This window comes from Bos mutus, chromosome 11 (genome assembly GCF_027580195.1).
Source record: "Bos mutus isolate GX-2022 chromosome 11, NWIPB_WYAK_1.1, whole genome shotgun sequence".
Lineage (NCBI taxonomy): Eukaryota > Metazoa > Chordata > Mammalia > Artiodactyla > Bovidae > Bos > Bos mutus.
Window position 1 is genome coordinate 46781772 of NC_091627.1, and position 20012 is coordinate 46801783.

Sequence of the window (20012 nt, forward strand, 5' to 3'; positions counted from 1 at the left end):
ACTGAAAATGTTTGCAACAGTGAATTGAGACTATTTAAAAATATAGTCCAGGAGGTGGGTATTTTCCCTATTAGAATTTTCCATAAAACTACTTCAAATCAGATTGTGCTTTGTCTTCTAGTATTCTTAATTATTGTTATCTTCCCATAAAGAAACCTTTTAATAAATCTCCTATATGATATCAGATGTTTATTAATCATTCTAAAAAATGTCACCTTGGTCAACAAAAAGGGGATCAGTTCATGCAAAACTCCAAAATGTAGTCTTAAGAACACGACATGAGTCGTGTTTTTAATGCTTTACATTGATAATCGAAAGATGGTAAGAATCATTTGGTTCAGTTCACTTCAGTCGCTCAGTCGTGTCCGACTCTCTGCGATCCCATGAATCGCAGCACGCCAGGCCTCCCTGTCCATCACCAACTCCCGGAGTTCACTCAGACTCACGTCGATCGAGTCAGTGATGCCATCCAGCCATCTCATCCTCTTTTGTCCCCTTCTCCTCCTGCCCCCAATCCCTCCCAGCATCAGAGTCTTTTCCAGTGAGTCAGCTCTTCGCCTGAGGTGGCCAAAGTACTGGAGACTGAGCTTCAGCATCATTCCCTCCAAAGAAATCCCAGGGCTGATCTCCTTCAGAATGGACTGGTTGGATCTCCTTGCAGTCCAAGGGACTCTCAAGAGTCTTCTCCAACACCACAGATCAAAAGCATCAATTCTTCAGCACTCAGCCTTCTTCACAGTCCAACTCTCACATCCATACATGACCACAGGAAAAACCATAGCCTTGACTAGACGGACCTTTGTTGGCAAAGTAATGTCTCTGCTTTTGAATATGCTATCTAGGTTTGTCATAACTTTCCTTCCAAGGAGTAAGCGTCTTTTAATTTCATGGCTGCAGTCACCATCTGAAGTGATTTTGGAGCCCCCAAAAATAAAGTCTGACACTGTTTCCACTGTTTCCCCATCTATTTCCCAGGAAATCATGGGACCAGATGCCATGATCTTCATTTTCTGAATGTTGAGCTTTAAGCCAACTTTTTCACTCTCCGCTTTCATCAAGAGGCTTTTTAGTTCCTCTTCACTTTCTGCCTTAAGGGTGGTGTCACCTGCATATCTGAGGTTATTGATATTTCTCCCGGCATCTTGATTCCAGCTTGTGCTTCTTCCAACCCAGTGTTTTTCATGATGTACTGTGCATATAAGTTAGATAAGCAGGGTAACATTATACCAGACCACTTGATCTGCCTTTTGAGAAATCTATATGCAGGTCAGGAAGCAACAGTGAGAACTGGACATGGAACAACAGACTGGTTCCAAATAGGAAAAGGAGTAAGTCAAGGCTGTATATTGTTACCCTCCTTATTTAACTTCTATGCAGAGTACATCATGAGAAACGCTGGACTGGAAGAAGCACAAGCTGAAATCAGGATTGCTGGGAGAAATATCAATAACCTCAGATATGCAGGTGACAACACCCTTATGGCAGAAAGTGAAGAGGAACTCAAAAGCCTCTTGATGAAAGTGAAAGTGGAGAGTGAAAAAGTTGGCTTAAAGCTCAACATTCAGAAAACGAAGATCATGGCATCCGGTCCCATCATTTCATGGGAAATAGATGGGAAAACAGTGGAAACAGTGCCAAAGGGTGTTTGCTATGACAAGTGCGTTCTGTTGGCAAAACTCTGTTAGCCTTTGCCCTGCTTCATTCTGTACTCCCAAGGCCAGATTTGCCTATTACTCCTGGTGTTTCTTGACTTCCTGCTTTTGTATACCAGTCCCCTATAATGAAAAGGACATGTTTTTTGGGTGTTAGTTCTAAATCGTCTTGTAGGTCCTCATAGAACTGTTCATCTTCTTCAGCATTACTGGTTGGGGCATAGACTTGGATTACTGTGATGTTGAATGGTTTGCCTTGGAAATGAACAGAGATAATTCTGTCATTTTTGAGATTGTTCCAAATACTGCATTTCGGACTCTTTTGTTGACCATGGTGGCTACTCCATTTCTTCTAACAGATTCTTGCCCATGGTAGTAGATATAATGGTCATCTGAGTTAAATTCACCCATTCCATTCCATCTTAGTTCTATTTCTTCAGAGAAGAGTTAAAATATACTTTAGAATTGAATCATATTAACTTCAGTTGGAATACTACTGTTCATGAAGAGTAATAGTTGTAAAATATGAGGTTTTGTAAAATCGGTCTTTAAAAAATTGTGGTTTTAAAAGATGGTTATGTGATAGTGTGATGCAATTGCATTTACCTTTTTTTTTTCTTCTTCTTAATCAGGATATATCAACCCAAGAAAGCAACATTTTAGGGGCATTCTGTGATATGAATGTAAGTGCTTATCTTTTTTCATTTTTAGAGTTATGGAAATTTTATTATTTTGTTCATACAGTCTGAGTTTATGTCTGACCAGTATCTTTCCAGTACTGGTAATAAAATGAAAATTACCTCAGATAAGTTTTAAAATAATTTTCTTTTTTTCTTCAGGATGTAGAAGTACCATTGCATTTGCTTCGTTATGTATGTTTGTTTTGTGGGAAAAATGGCCTTTCTCTTATGAAGGACTGCTTTGAATATGGAACTCCTGAAACTTTACCATTTCTGATAGCACATGCATTTATTACAGTTGTGTCTAATGTAAGTATTGTTTGAAATTGATTATTGATTATTTTAATTGATTATTGATTATTGACTTTAATCTTGGGAATAAAGACTTACATTAATAACATGCATTTATATGTCCAGAAAAAGGTTATGAAGATTTGTTATGTTCAATAGTCTTTTTTTTTTCTGGATTATACTTTGAAAAAGTTGAGTATAGAAGTCTTTTTTTTTTTTCAGTCTTCACTAAAGTAAAATTAAAATTTGTATCAATGGTTATGAGTCAGTGCTTTCACTGCGTGGCCTGGGTTCAATTCCTGGTCAAAGAAGTAAGATCTCACAAGCTGTGTGGCATCGCAAGAAAAAATTAATGAATTTAAGTAAAAAATGTAAATTTATCTACCTCTTTTATTTGAAACGTAAGATGGATTGCTTTACACAGTCTTATGCTGATTTTTAGCTTTCCTTGTCTGGAATTTTGTACTGGCAAATTTTTGACTTCTTAGGGTTTTTGGTTTCTTAAATAATGGTTAGCCTAGCCCAGGGCTTTATTATAGTGTGTCTGACTTCCCTCTGTATTACAGGTAAAAAGCTAACATTTCTTTTTGCCTTTGTAAAGAAGATAATTCTTTTGTATGTTAATGTCAGTTATGTGAAACACAGTATGTGCCGAAACACAGAAATATTTCTTATTGTCTCTATATTAAAATTTAACCTGAAATAACCTTTTATTTTGGTCATCATTTTAAAAAATCGTACAGGAAAACTTAAATCTAACTTTGCCAAAGCCAGAATTCTTGTGTTAACTGACTCACCGTAAATAATAACTACTGTGAAATATTTCAAGTGTGTATGTAAAATAAAAATACAAGGGGTAAAAAAGACCCAACAAAATAACTTTGTCTCATTGTTTCCAGTGTAGAAATACACTGGAAAGGACACTGCCTTTCTAAAGTGTTTTGAATACCTCCATTTCCATATTTGAACCATTTTTAGCCCCCAAATTCCCTGGTTCCTTGGATAGGTTGAAAATACTACCTGTAACGGCAATGTAGCTTTTGTAGGTTAGGAATATACACTTTGAATTCATAGTTGGCATTTGGATTAACAATTGTGTTTGAATTCTGAATCTGAGCTTCAATTTTTTAATTTGTAGAATGGGAATGATAAGTATGGTGATCTGCCTTTAAAGATGGTGATGAGGTTTTAAGATAGATTTTAAATTCTTATTAATAGTACTTGATAAATAGTAAATACTTCGTTACCGATAGCTGTTATTTATTGTAGCTGTTATTAACACTTAATTCTGTTAATCTGATTGACTTTGTTTGAAAGGAAGTTCTATTCATTTTGGTTTCCTTTGGTAGAAAAAGGAAAAAATAAAATTTTGAGTGAATCCTGTGTTGACATTTTAATTTTAAGCTGTAATAAATTTAGACAAAGTATTTGATTGAGTTTGAAATCGAAAATTCACAAAATAATTTATCAACAGTTTTCCTTAGGAATATTACCTGAATTAAATTTATTTCTTGAATTAATTTTACTAATGCTTGGTTAAAGTCTATTATGAAAGCCTCATTAAAGACTAATTTATTACTCTCTCTTGAAAAGGAGTCCTTTACTAGAGAAAAAGTTTGAATTCAGTTTCAGTTTTCTGTTCCCAGCCTTTTTGTGACTGCTAACTGTGGACTGTTGTCAGTTTGCATAACGTTATTTTGTAGCTCAACTGAGACCAATAAACCAAAGTTAAAATTAGTCATACTGTTTTAATTAATAATGTAATTATTTGGATACTAAATTGATGTGTTTTTTTCCTGAGAGTATAACATAATGTACTTTCCAACCAAATATTTTATAACTTGAATGGATAACTATCATTTGGCACCGTTCGTCATAAAAAAATATTTTTTGATTTTGCCCTTTTCATTCTGTTTTTCTAAATACAGTTAATACTTTGGTGCAATTAGGAGCTTAAATTGCCGGGGGTTTTTGGTAATTATGTTTTCTGCAGACCCTGTAGTTAATTTTTTTCAGAGTTTGGACATTTAAAGTAGTATGAGTTTTAGCATGATTTCTGACCTTTCTTGGGGTTTTGACCACTCTGAAGTTTAATGAAAGCACTTAGTGATCTGTTTAAGCACTTGAAATAGACATCCCTTTTTAGGCCTTTAAATTTCAGAATTTTCTTGTCACATACAAATTGACTTAGAGCAGAGTAGTTTTCCATTAGTGGAGCATTGTAAATTATAAATCCTGGTGGTTTCTTTAAGTCTCATTTATTTATTTATTTTTGGCTGCACTAACAGTAAGGAAAGAAGAACCACCTATATTATATGATTAATAGTGTATGGAATTTGATTTTTATATTGTTTTCCATTATAATAGTATAAAGAATGTAGATTTTACAGAGGAATAATTCTGGGCTTGAATTGTAGTTCTGTTGTACTATCTTTTTGGTATTGTTTGCTTAATATTATTTAATACTTTTTATTTATTTTAAAATTTTATTTACTTTTTATTTTTTTGGCTGTGTTGCGTCTTTGTAGCTTTTCTTTAGCATTTCTTTAGATGTGGCGAGTGGACGCTACTCTTTAGTTGCAGTTCCCATGCTTCTCATTGCAGTGGTTTCTCTTGGCACACAGGCTCAGTTGCTCCACAGCATGTGGGATTTTCCTGCACCCAGGATCGAACCTGTGTCTCATGCATTGGCAGGCAGATTCTTTACCACGGAGCCACAAGGGAAGCCCACTTTTTATCTAATTTTGATTACATTATAAACTTCACTTTTTCCATCTATCAGAATGAGAATATTAAGGGATCAACAAATGGTAGCTCTTTCTGTTAAAAATTTCTTTCCAGTGTTGACATTTTCCCTTGTTATTTTTATTTACACTTTTATTCATTGAGGTCTTTATCCGCAAATAAAAGGTATCACTGTACCTATTTTCATTTTCACCATCTCTAATGTATCTTGTATATAATTGAATGTGTTAACCTTTTAAAAAAATTTGAAATACACATTCAAACAGAAGAGTGCACAGAATAAGGTTTATGATTTATCAAAGTGAATACCCCTTCTAATCACTACCCTTCTAACCACTACTATGCCAAGAGACAAAACAGTTAACTCCCCAGAAGCCTCCTTTATGATTCCTCTAAGTCACTTTCCCATCTCTTTGCCCTTAAAGGTAAATACAATTCATATTTTTATTTCTTGCTTTTCTTTATTGTTTTATTACTTAAGCTTATAGCCTGAAATACTATAATTTAGTTTTGTCCCTTGTTAACCATGTATGGTTAACCATGATTGCCGGGAGAAATACCAGTAACCTCAGAGACACAGATGACACCACCCTTATGGCAGAAAGTGAAGAAGAACTAAAGAGCCTGTTGAGGAAAGTGAAAGAGGAGAGTGAAAAAGTTGACTTAAAACTCAGCACTCAAAAAACTAAGATCATGGTATCTGGTCCTATCACTTCATGGCAAATAGATGGGGAAATAATGGAAACAGTGACAGACTTTATATTTTTGGGCTCCAAAATCACTGCAGATGGTGACTGCAGCCATAAAATTAAAAGCTGCTTGCTTCTTGGAAGAAAAGCTATGACCAACCTAGATAGCATATTAAAAAGCAGAGACATTACTTTGCTGACAAAAGTTCGACTAGTCAAGGCTTTGGTTTTTCCAGGAGTCATGTATGGATGACTTGTAGTCATGGAAGGGCTTCCCTTGTGGCTCAGCTGGTAAAGAATTCTCCTGCAATGCGGGAGAGCTGGGTTCGATCCTGGGTTCGATCCTGGGTTGGGATGATCCCCTGGAGAAGGGAAAGGCTACTCACTCCAGGATTCTGGCCTGGAGAATTCCATGGACTTTATTGTCTGTGGGGTTGCAAAGAGTTGGACATGACTGAGGGACTTTCACTGCACTTCACTTTATGTATGGATGAGAGAGTTGGACTATAAAAAAAGCTGAGCGCCAAAGAATTGATGCTTTTGAACTGTGGTGTTGGAGAAGACTCTTGAGTGTCTCTTGGACTGCAAGGAAATCAGACCAGTCAATCCTAAAGGAAATCAGTACTGAATATTCATTGGAAGGACCGATGCTGAAGCTGAAACTCCAATACTTTGGCCAGCTGATATGAAGAACTGACTCATTTGAAATGACCCTGGTGCTGGGAAAAATTGTAGGCAGAGGATGAGATGATTGGATGGCATCACCAACTCGATGGACATGACTTTGATCAAGCTCTGGGAGTCGGTGATGGACAGGGAAGCCTGACGTGCTGCAGTCCATGGGGTCACAAAGAGTTGGACGTAACTGAGTGGCTGAACTGAACCGAACCATGTATGTGAAATTACACATAATGCATCTTTCATGTATTGCTGCTGCTGCTGCTAAGTCACTTCAGTCGTGTCTGACTCTGTGCGACCCCATGGACAGCAGCCCGCCAGGCTCCTCCGTCCCTGGGATTCTCCAGGCAAGAACCCAGACTGGAGTGGGTTGCCATTTCCTTCTCCATGAAAGTGAAAAGTGAAAGTGAAGTCGTTCAGTTGTGTCTGACTCTTAGTGACCCCATGGACTATAGCATGTATGGCTAGTTTAATTTAAAATTGAGATTGCGTGTAGCTGAAGTAGCTCAATTTCATTGTTGTATAATACTCCTTTAAAATACACTTCCATTGGTCTGTTTTACTGGTGTTGAATATTTAGATTATTAAGAGTTATGTGGTGTCAGCAACCTCTTACATGTCTTTTGGTGCATATGTGCATGTGTTTTATTTTGATATATATCTAGTAGTAGAATTTGTTGATGACAAGTTATGCATAAAATCACTCTTAAACATTAATGTTAAGGTTTCCGTAAGTAATTGTATTAGTTTATACTCCTACCAGGAATGAGGTTTCCCATTGCTCCGTATCCAAGCAAACATCAAGTGTTCTTACTCCTGATGGATGAGTAGTGGTATCTCATTATGGTCTCCTTTTGTATTTTTAAATGACTAAAGAAATTGAACACAATTTCATGGGCTATTAGCCATTTGAATATTTTTTGAGAAGTGTCAGTTCAGGTTTATTAAATTCATTAAAAAAATCAAATTGTTTGCCCTTTCCTTACTGATATATGGAGATTCCTTATATGTTTTTTATACAAGTCTTTTGCCTGACATCCATGGATTACTAATACCTTCTTCAACTCTGGTTTTGCTTTCCATTCTCTTGTATCTTTTAAAGATGATTATTTTTAATATAACTGGCTCAGTGGTAAAGAGTTCATCTGTAATGCAGGAGACGTAGTAGTAGTAGTGGATTTGATCCCTAGGCTGAGAAGACCTCCCAGAGAAGGAAATGGCAACCCGCCATTCCATTCCCGTATTCTTGCCTGAAAAATCCCACGGACAGGAGCCTGGGGGGCTACAGTCCACGGGGTCGCAAAGAGTCAGATACAGCTTAGCAACTAAAACAACAAATAGTTGATTTACAATATTATGTTAGTTTTGGGTATACAGCTTCATTTTCACTATAGGTTAGTACAAGATCCCGAACATAGTCCCATGTACTATACAGTAAATCCTTGTTGTTTGTTTTTTAAAATTTTTGTTTATTGATATTTTTGGCTGTGCTGGGTCTTCATTGTTGCATGCAGCTTTCTGCAGTTGCAGTGAGTTGGGGCTGGCTTCTCACTGTGATGTGTTCTCTTGTTCTGATACACAGACTCTAGGGTGAGTGGGCTGCAGTGGAACATGGGCTCAGTAGTTGTGACACAAGGGCTTGCTTAGTTGCTCTCCAGCATGTGGGATCTTCCTAGACCAGAGATCTAACCCATGTCTTCTGCATTGGCAGGCACATTCTTTACCACTGAGCCACCAGGGAAGCCCTTATTGTTTGTAAGCCCTTATTTATATCTAAGGTGTGGTATGTATTTATTAATCTCATTATTGTAGTTCAGTTGTTCAGTTGTGTCTGACTCTTTGTGACCCCATGGACAGCAGCACACCAGCCTTCCCTGTCCTTCACTGTGTCCCAGAGTTTGCTCAAATTCACGTCCATTCTTTGGTGCTCAGACTTTCTTATGGTCCAGCTCTCACATCTGTACATGACTGCTGGAAAAACCATAGCTTTGACTATGCAAACTTTTGTCAGCAAAGTGATATCTTTGCTTTGTAATACACTGTCTAGGTTTGTGATAGCTTTCCTTCCAAGGAGGAAGCATCTTTTAATTTCATGGCTGCAGTCATAGTCTGCAGTGATTTGGAGCCCCCCAAAATAAGTCTGTCATTGGTTTCAGTTTCCCTTTTTATTTGCATTTAGTGATGGGACCAGATGCCATGATCTTAGTTTTTTTAAATGTTGAGTTTTAAGCCAGCTTTTTCAGTCTCCTCTCTCACCTTGATCAAGCGGCTCTTTAGTTCCTCCTCACAGTCTGCCATTAGGGTGGTATCATCTGCATATCTGAGGATGTTGGTACTTCTTCTGGCAATCTTGATTCCAGCTTGTGATTCATCCAGTCCGGCATTTTGCATGATGTATTCTGCATAGAAGTTGCATAAATAGACAATATATAGCCTTTCTGTACTCCTTAACTTTCAACCAGTCATTTGTTCCATGTAAGAGTCTATTGCTTCTTGACCCACATACAGATTTCTTAGGAAACAGATAATGTTGTCTGATATTCCTGTCTCTTAAAGAACTTTCCACAGTTTGTTGTGATCCACATAGTCAGAGGCTTTCATGTAGTCAATGAAGCTGAAGCAGATGTTAATCTCATACTCCCAATTTATCCCTCCCTCTCACCTTTCCCTTTGGTAACCATAGGTGTTCTGTTTTGTACAGAAGTTGATTTATATTATTTTTTTGGATTCCGTGTATGAGTGATATCATATAGAATTTGTCTTTCTCTGCCTGACTTTCTTCACTATGTATGATAATGTCTGGGTCCATTCCCATGTTGCTGCAAATTGCAAGTTGTTTTTTTTTAATGGTTTAGTAATATTCTATCACACACACACACACACACACACACACACACACACACACACACACACACACACACACACACACACACACACACACACCCCAGTTAATGGATTATAGTCTGTGGCAAAGGGGCTTGTGTAAATCAATGAAGTTATGAGCCACACTGTGTAGGGCTACCCAAGATGGACGGATCATAGTGAAGAGTTCCAAGAAAATGTGGTCCATTGGAGGAGGAAATGGGAATCCACTCCAGTATTCTTGCCTGGAGAACCTCATGAACAGTATGAAGAGGCAAAAAGATATGACACCGGAAGCTGGGCCCCCTAGGTTAGAATGTCCAGTATGCTCCTGGGGAAGAGCGAAGGACAATTAACTAAGAGCTCAGAAGGAATGAAGGGGTTAGGTCAAAGCAGAAATGATGCTCAGTTGTGGATACAGCTGGTGGTAAAAGTAAAGTCTGATGCCATAAAGAAGTGTATTGCTTAGGAACCTGGAATTTTAAGTCCATGAATTAAGGTAAACTGGATGTGGTCAAGGAGGAATTGGCAAGATCGAACATTGACGTCTTAGGAATTAGTGAACTGAAATGGATGGGAATGGTCAAATTTATTCAAATGACCATTATATCTACTGCTATAGGTAAGAATCTATTGAAAGAAATCGAATAACCCTCATAGTCAATAAGAGTCCAAAATGCAGTGCTTGGTTGCAGTCTCAAAAATGACAAAATGGTCTCAATTTGTTTCAAAGGCAAACCATTCAACATCACAGGAATCCAAGTCTGTGCCACAGCTACTGATGCTGAAGAAATTGAAGTTGACTGGTTCTGTGAAGACCTACAAGACCTTTTGGTACACACACCAAAAAAAGGTGTCCTTTTTATCATAGGGATTAGGAAGTAGGATTAGAAGTAGAAAGTCAGGAGTTTAACAGGCAAGTTTGGCCTTGGAATACAAAATGAACAGGGCAGAGGCTGAGTTTTTGTCAAGAGAACATGCTGGTCATAGCAAAAACCCTTTTCCAACAACTCTTCCAACAGTCTCTTCAGACTCTACACGTGGACATCACCAGATGGTCAGTACTAAAATTAGATTGACTGTGTTATTTGCAGCCAAAGGTAGAGAAGCTCAGTACAGTCAGCAAACACAAGACCTGGAGCTGACTGTGGCTCAGATCATGGATTCCTTATAAAATTCAGGCTTAAATTGAAGAGAGTAGGGGAAATCCCTAGATTGTTGAGGTATGACCTAAATCAAATTCTTTATGATTATACAGTTGAAGTGACAAATAGATTCAAGGGAGTAGATGTGATATAGTGCCTGAAGAACTATGGACGGAGATTTGTCACATTGTACAGCAGGCAGCAACCAAAACCATCCCAAAGAAAAAGAAATGCAGGAAGGCTGTTTGTCTTTTTGAGGAGGGTTTACAAATAGCTTAGGAAAGAGAAGCCAAAAGCAAGGGAGAAAGGGAAAGATACACCCAACTGAATGCAGGGTTCCAGAGAATGGCAAGAAGAGATGAGAAGGCCTTCTTAAGTGAACAATGCAGGGAAAGAGAGGAAAACAATTTAGATGGGAAAAACTAGAGATCACTTCAAGAAAATTGGAGATACCAGGGGTACATTTCATGCAAGGATGGGCCTGATAAAGGACAGAAATGGTAAAGATCTATCAGAAGCAGAAGAGATAAAGAAGAGGAGGGAAGAATACACAGAACTATGCAAGAAGTCTTAATCACCTGATAATGAACATGGTTTGGCCACTCACTTAGAGCCAGACATCCTGGAGAGTGAAATCAAGTGGGCCTGAGGAAGCATTACTATGAACAAAGTTAGTGGGGGTGATAGATTCCAGCTGAGCTGTTTCAAATCCTAAATGATTCTGTTAAAGTGCTGTGATTAAGAATTCCAGAAAAATACCTACTTTTGCTTCATTGATTACGCTAAAGCCTTTGACTTGTGGATCACAACAAACCGTGGAAAAGTCTTAGAGATGGGAATAACAGACCACATTACCTGTCTCCTGAGAAACCTGTATGAGGGTCAAGAAGCAACAGAACCAGACATGGAACAAAGGACTGGTTCAGAATTGGGAAAGGAATATGAAAAGGCTGTATATTGTCACTGTGCTCATTTAATTTCTGTGCAGAGTACATTATGCAAAATGCTGGGCTGGATGAATGACAAGCTCAAATCAACATTGCCAGGAGAAATATCAACAATCTCAATATGCAGATATCATTCTAATGTCAGAAAGTGAAGAGTAACTGAAGAGCCTCTTGATGAAGGTGCAAGAGAAGAATGAAAAAGTTAGCTTGAAATTTGATTGTAAAAAATCTAAGATCATGGTACCTGGTCCCTTCACTTCATGGCAAATTGAAGGGGAAAAAGTGGAAGTGGAAACCAATTTTATCTTCTTGGGCTCCAGAATCACTGGCTGGTGACTAGTCCCATGAAATTGAAAGATGCTTGCTCCTTGGAAGGAAAGCTATGACAAACAGAGAGAGTGTATTAAAGAGCACATATATCACTTTGCCGACAAAGGTTTGCATAGTCAAAGATACGGTTTTTCCAGTAGTCTCCAGGTGTGACAGTTGGACAGGAAAGAAGGCTGAGCGCTGAAGAATTGATGCTTTCAAATTGTGGTGATGGAGAAGACCTTGGACAGCAAGGAGATCAAACCAGTCAATCCTAAAGGAGATCAACTCTGAATTTTCATTGGAAGGACTGATGCTGAAGCTGAAGCTCCAGTACTTTGGCCACCTGATGCAAAGAGCCAACTCATTGGAAAAGTCCCTGACAGATTTAAGGCAAAATGAGAAGGGCATGGCAAAGGATGAGATGGTTAGATAGCCTCATCAACTCAGTGGACATGAATTTGAGCAAACTGGGAGATAGTGGAGGATAGGGGAGCCTGGCGTGCTGCAGTTCATGAGGTCACAAAGAGTTGTACTTAGCAACTGAACAGCAGGAACAGATATGTATACCCCATTTTGTTTATTCGTTCATCTGTTGGTGGACATTTAGATTACTTCTGTGTCTTCACTATTGTGAATAGTGTTCTGTGGACATTGGGGATGGATGTATCTTTTTGAATTAGAGTTTTTTTTTCCCTTTCTTTTTAGAATATATGCCTAGAAGTGGGATTGTTGGATCATGTGGTAACTCTATTTTTAGTTTTTATCAGAATCTCTGGACTTTTTCATTGTGGCTTCACCAATTTACGTTGCCACCTATGCTGCAGGAAGGTTCCCTTTTCTTTCTACCCTCTCCAGCATTTGTTATCTGTAATCTTTTTGATGATGGCCATTCTGAATTATGTGAGATGACAGCTCATTGTAATTTGCATTTTCATTAAGGATTGCTTTAAATCTTAATGGTGTATAATTTATAAGAAATTTTTTCCTTATGGTTAATATTTTCATTAATGGTTAAAAAAATCTTATTCTCAGGTTATGAAGATATTTTTCCATTTTCTTCAAGTTTTGTTATATTACTTTGTTATTTTGACCTGTAATTCCGTGGTAACTGACCGTGTGTGGTGTATGTGAGGGATTAGGATTCATTTTCTTTTTCATATAGCCAACTCCTGGTCCTATCACTATTTGTAGCAAAGACAGTTCTTTCCTCTTTGTTTTGCAGACTCATTTTTGTCATAAATCAAGTATCTTTATGTGTCTTCTTGGGCATAGTCTCAGATTTATAGTATGTTCCATTTGTCTATTTGATTAGTCTTGTGCTATTTTTCATCCTATCTAATTTCTGCTGCTTTTTAAGAAGTCTTGTTATGCAGTAAAACAAGTTCTACCTCCTTGTCATTTTTTTAAAAAAATTAAGGTGTAATTGACATATAGGGCTTTCCAGGTGGCTCAGTGGTTAATAATCCATCTGTCAACACAGGAGACATGGGTTCGATCCCTGGTTGAGGAACTAAGATGCCACATGCCATGGGGAAACTCATCCGCATACTACAACCACTGAGCCTGTGTGCCACAACTAGAGCGAAGCTGGAGTGCCATAACTAAGACCCAACATAGCCTAATAAATAAATAAATATATAGTTTAAAAAACTAAGATGATTTATGAAAAAATTATATAGTTCTATTGTATTTGGGTTGCTACCATGCAAAGAGGTATAGAATAGCAGGTAGTAAGATACTCTTGGATTGATGGTTCTCCCTTTTTATCAAGATGCTGATAGTAATTCTTTAGGTTGATTTTAGGTATATGTATTAAAAATGTATAGGTTAAACTACTTGTATGTGTTCAGTAATATTTCTTAGTTTATCCTTTACAAAATATTTATGTTTTAGATGTAGCAAAATACTAAATGTTTTTGTTCTTAAAGACATGTATTTCATATTCATTATACATTAATATTGCTTTTATGTTTCTTTATAGATTAGAATATGGCTGCATATCCCTGCTGTCATGCAGCACATTATTCCTTTTAGGACATACGTTATCAGGTAAGTTTATAAAACTTTTCTCCCCTTGTTGTCAATATAGTAGTGTTTAAAACTGTTCATATAATAGTACAGAATTATATTGTTTGAAAGCCCTTTGCATTCACATTCCCCAGAGAAAATTTTAATTTGACAATTTATAGTTTCTAATGAACATGTATTTTTATATTTAATGTTTACTTTTAAGCAATTCATGTTGGAATTTTTTTTCCTTGAGTATAAAGAATGAGAGATTAACAGTGGTTGCACGATATTCAGCTATATTTATTCAGTAAGCAAATATATACTAAGTTTTATAGGCATAGGGAATATAGCAGAGAAGAAAAGTTACCTCCTTTTGTGTAATCTGTGTACACAATAAAAAATAATAGAGTCCTTAGAAAATCATGAGTACCAGCTATTAAAAAGAATGCATTTGAATCAGTTCTAATGAGGTGGATGAAACTGGAGCCTATTATACAGAGTGATGTAAGTCAGAAAGAAAAACACCAATACAGTATATTAACGCATATATATGGAATTTAGAAAGATGGTAACGATGACCTATATGCGAGACAGCAAAAGAAACACAGATGTAAAGAACAGACTTTTGGACCCGTGGGAGAAGGCGAGGGTGGGATGATTTGAGAGAATAGCATTGACACATGTATATTATCATATGTGAAATAGATCTCCAGCCCAGGTTCGATGCATGAGACAGGGTGCTCAGGGCTGGTGCACTGGGATGACCCTGAGGGATGGGATGGGGAGGGAGTTGAGGGTGGGTGGGTTCAAGATGGGGAACATGTGTACACCCATGGCTGATGTAATGGCAATGTATGGCAAAAACCACTACAATATTATAATTAGCCTCCAATTGAAATAAATAATTAAAACATAAAAAAGAAATTCATGAGTACTACAGAGAAAAATAATGACAAGGGTGGATTGAGAGTTCTAGAGGGTAGGTCACAATTAGTAACTGTGGGTATGGAGAAGGTCTCATTGAGGAGCAAGTGATACTTGTGTTTTGTAAGTCCCAACCTATGAATGAAACCTATGATGAAGATAGAGAAAGAATTGTATTGTTTAAATGTAGGATGTAAGCTTTTGGTGTTCTTAGATTGTGTTACTTGATAATATTTAAGAGTTCTTTATAATTTTTCTTATTCTTGCATTTGCAAAAATTTTAGTGCCTACTATTTTCCAGTTACTGTCTAAGTTATTGGAGAAAGTATCAGGAAAAGAATCAGATAATGCTGAATCCTGTGCAAGTAAAGATATAAGGTGATAGAGAATATGAGGCCTTTCAGAAAGGTGGCATCTGAAGAACATGAATCTGCTCATCAGATATTAATTAGAAGGACATATTTCAGGTAGAAGGAACATAAAGGCATAGGCTTTGAAGTTGGAAAGAATATGACATTAAAAAACTAGAAGTAGATTGGCAGAGAATAATGCACAGGGAAGTTCAATTATGATATGATTGATAAAATTATTTAGGACCTTCAGGCTGTTGCAAGGAATTTGAATTTACTTTTAGCCGTGGGGTCTGTTGAAGGGTTTTAAGTAGATGAATCCTGATGGTTTTTTTTTTTTTTTTAATAGCTTAATTTTCTAAAAAGATTTGGTTATTTTGTTTGTGGCTTTGCTGGGTCTTCACTGCTTCAAGCCCATGGGCTGTGTCCAGTTGTGGAGGGTAGGGGCTTCTCTTGTTGCAGAGCACAGGTTCCAGGTGCACAGGCTTCAATAGTTGTGGCACACGGGACTCAGTGTGCCCACGCACACTGCAGCATGGGATCGTCCTGGACCAGGGATTGAAAGTGTGTCCACTGCATTGGCAGATGAATTCTTAACCACTGGATCACCAGGGAAGCCCTCATAGTGGTTTTTAAAAGATCAGGTTGGCCTTTCAGTAGCTTGGAAGTTGCCTCATAAATTATAGGAGGGTTGAAGGAGAAGCTGGGAGACCAACTGAAAAGTTAATGCAGTAGTCCTGGAAAGAAGTTAGGGATACTTGTTCAAGGATTGTTGATAAGCAATAAACTTGTACAAGGTTATTGTTATGTTTTGCAGATTCATTGGATATAGTTGAGAATGAAAGCAACAAGATTGGTGATTGTGGAGTTTAAGAAAAGGGATAGCGTAGTGGATGACACTTAACCCTCTTCTCCTTGATTCCTCTGTTTGCAGTTGGTATCATTAACTGAGATGGGAAAGACTGGGAGAGTTTAAAGACTTCATTTTTACATGCCTTTGGGACATTTAAGTGACAGTAGGAAATTGGGAGTAAAAGCATGTAATTTAGAACAACAGCATTAATTTAGAAGTTGTCAGCATAAAGAATCACTCTTAGAATCTTCTGGAGTAAATAAATGAACTCATCTAGGGAGAGAACATAGAAAGAGAATACAAGTGAAGCTAGGATGCAGGCCTGCATCACGTAGCTTTTGCTGTGTAAGAAAACACCCAGCACTAGTAGCTTAAAATAACAGCCATTTATCATTTCTCACAGGTCTCCGGTTGGTTAGCTCTTCCGATCTGTGTTGACTTGGCTGGACCTGGATGCTCTAGGATAGATAACTTCATTCATTTGTCTTGTGGTTGGCAGGTGGATTGGTCTCAGGTGGAGACAGGTGCTCATATATATTTTGGCAGTTGGCTGGATGTTATTTGGGGCATTAGCTATGTGTCTTTCATCCAGTAGGCTTTCCTGAGTCCATTTTCTTGGTAGTTGAAGAGTTCCCAGCAATAGAGAGCAAGCCCAAATGCTTTTAAGCTTCTGCTGTGTCACATTTCTTTGTGCCATTGGCCAAAGGAACTTTCATGGCAAAGTTCAGGTGCAAGGAAGTAGAGAAATGACACTTTTGATAGGAAGAGTGGCGAAGTCACATTGCAAAGACTGCTGTATGAAGTGATGGGAAGGATATGGAGTCTTTTTGCAATCCATTATGAGCCCTGAGGAGCAGTAATGTTGAAAGGTTGGGTAGAGGAGGAGGAACCAACCAAATAATATAGGTAGGGCCTGAGAGGAAAACCAGTGGATTGTGATTTTTGAAATCCAAATAGTGCTGTTTAAAATGTACACATTTTGAAAGATTTTGGCTGTGTCAGGAAGTAGATATGTTGTTTGTATGAAGTTAAGTGAAACTTATTAAAAGCAAGAGCTGTATACATGACAGGTATTAGAGAATAGAAAGCTTTACTGGAGGTGCGGAATCTGATGTTAAACCACTTGTCTCTGTGTAGTTCCTCCCTCCCTCCCTCCCTCCCTCCCTCCCTCCCTCTACCCACCTTCTATGTTGTGTTGGACTTTGCAGTTTCTGATTCATGTTGAACTCTCAGCAAAGGACACGTTGCCACAGGTCACAATGCTTGAAGTATCACTTAGAAATAGTTTAAATTGGGGATATTAATCCCAGGATGTCAGGTTCTACTGTACCAAACATTTCAAAGTTAGGGAGCAAAGGAATATTATTGAATTTTTAAGTTGGATTAAGAAATAGCTTGCAAGTTTTCGTGTATGTTGTATTTCTGAATCATTTCAGGTATTTATGCAAGCTCTCTGATCAGGAGTTAAGGCAGAGTGCGGCTCGCAACATGGCTGACTTAATGTGGAGCACAGTGAAAGAACCATTGGACACGACGTTGTGCTTTGATAAAGAAAGCCTAGATCTTGCATTTAAGTACTTTATGTCACCTACTTTGACTATGAGGTTGGCTGGACTAAGTCAGATAACTGTAAGCTATTTTTATTTTTGGTAATTTTTTGTTTGCCTTCTCAGGCTATCATTATCATCATCATAATACCTACTGCTTATGGAGCCATCTATGGAGCACAATGGAGCACCATTGTGCTAAGGACTTTAAGTGCATTATTTTTTGTGGTCCTTACAAATCATTTCTTATGTGTTCTCTTTCCTCCTATTTTAAATGTGAAGAGGCAGGGACTTAGAAGGATTTATACCTTAGGTCTTTTTGATTTTCAGGTCCAACTCCTTCACTTGTTTTTATATATATATATATTTTTTTTTAAATAATTTTTTGGGTAAATTTTCCCCCTTCTTTTTAAAAAAAAATTTATTATTATTTATTTCATTGTGCCAGATCTTAGTTGCAGCATGTGAGATCTAGTTCCCTGACCAGGAATTGAACCCAGGCCCCCTGCATTTGGAGCGTGGAGTCTTAGCCACTGGACTACCAGGGAAGTCCTAGCTGTTCAGTTTTTTTACATTTAGAAAGCAATGTTTTCAGGGAGAAAAAGAATAGAAGATTATAAGTAACTAATTCATTTCGGGTAGAAGCCACAGATTATTGGGCCATAGGCAAGATTTGACTAACAGAAACTTTTGGTTTGCACAGTAGCAAATACTGTTTTAAATGGTGAGAAATACATATTATTAGCCTCTCTGAGAGGGGCGGGTGGCAAGAATCTGGTGTTCTTGAATCTGTCTTCTTGCATGACAGTTTGCTTAGAGCTAAGTAGTTAGCTGCATTTTTCAGAATGGATATGCTTACTCTGGTTTACAAAGGTCTGTATTAGATTTACTCCTTTATATTTACTACCTATTTTTATAGTATAGTTATTCTGAAGTGGCTAGATTTTACCCATGTATTAGACTGTAAATGTAGAAAACAATGGCAGTTTCCCAAATCAAATCTTAAAAGTATAGGTCTAGGAAGCCTTTCTCGAATTTCATTGGGCTTCCCAGGTGGCGCTAGTGGTAAAGAACCTGTCTGCCAATGCAGGAGACATAAGAAACGGGTTTGGTGCCTGGGTTGGGAAGATCCCCTAGAGGAGGGCGTGGCAATCCACTCCAGTATTCTTGCCTGGAGAATCCCCATGGCAGAGGAGCCTGGCAGGCTACAATCCATGGGGTGGCAAAGAATCTGACACTACTGAAGTGACTTGGCATGCACGCAATGACACATTACTTGCTGCTTTGCATTAAATTTTTGTGATTTTTTCCCCCTTATTCAGCTTTTTTCTAACATTCTCAGTGAAATAAAGCCCAAGTATTGCTTGTGGAATGAATTCATGTTTAAAAATGATAAATGAAATAGGCTAATTGGGAAGTATATATCTGATGATCTTATATTTTATAATTTTGATCTGATTATTGCTTTCTGATCTGCATATCAAATACGTCAAACTATGTTTCTTGCCAGTTGCTAACATGCAAGAATAATTTTGGAAAAATATGTTTCTTTTCTGTATAGAATCAGCTTCACACCTTCAATGATGTGTGCAATAATGAATCATTGGTATCAGACACAGAAACGTAAGTAATTTATGCATAAGTACACTATATCAGTGTGTAGCTATTTATATGATAAATATAACTGTGACTATTTGATTTGAAGTGTTCACTGGAAATATTTTGCCTTGTGGTATAGCCTTTAATAAGCTTTCAGAGGAATATATTGCAACACTTAAAACATACAGTGTTATTTTTCACAAAATACAAAGAGAGACTATACAGGAGAACTTAATAGTAAAGAATATGGTACTGATAGTTTTCGGAAACCGCACTTGATGCAGGAAAAGCTCTCATTTAACTTTTTTTTTTTTTTGGAAAAACCAAGTTCATGATGCTCACATATGAAAAAGTAGTTTTTATAACCTACAGCTTTTTAAAGTACTTAGAAATGCTTATTTTTCTAATATTCTATTTAGTTGTCCATCCAGTATAGAAATCATTTTTTAAAATCTCAGTTGGGTAGTAATATTTTCTGCTGTAACAGAGTTCGTTAGTTTTATTTTTGCTGTGTCATTGCACGGCTTGCCGAGTCTTAGTTCCCTGTGGTTGTTTAGTGGCTCAGTTGTGTTGGACTCTTTTGTGACCCCATGGACTGTAGCCCACCGTACTCCTCTGTTCATGGCATTTCCCAGGCAAGAATACTGGAGTGGGTTGCCATTTCCTTCTCTAGTGGATTCTCCAGAACCTAGGGATTGAAGTCTCCTGCTTGGCAGGCAGATTCTTTA

The 20012-nt window shown here is 37.6% G+C and overlaps 1 protein-coding gene across 7 annotated transcripts in view; it reads left to right on the forward strand.

The window, feature by feature from the left end:
- The window catches only part of USP34 (ubiquitin specific peptidase 34), a 241112-nt gene that overhangs the window by 60421 nt on the left and 160679 nt on the right, over positions 1–20012 (forward strand). For all 7 annotated transcript variants that reach the window (XR_011466043.1, XM_070379396.1, XM_070379401.1 and 4 more), the window contains exons 4-8: positions 2285–2335; positions 2492–2641; positions 13983–14050; positions 17575–17767; positions 19247–19308. Coding sequence is in view for 6 of the 7 variants with exons in the window: in XM_070379396.1 (XP_070235497.1) it covers positions 2285–2335; positions 2492–2641; positions 13983–14050; positions 17575–17767; positions 19247–19308 (524 nt within the window). In the remaining variant the exon portion in view is untranslated. The remainder of the gene's footprint in view (positions 1–2284; positions 2336–2491; positions 2642–13982; positions 14051–17574; positions 17768–19246; positions 19309–20012) is intronic.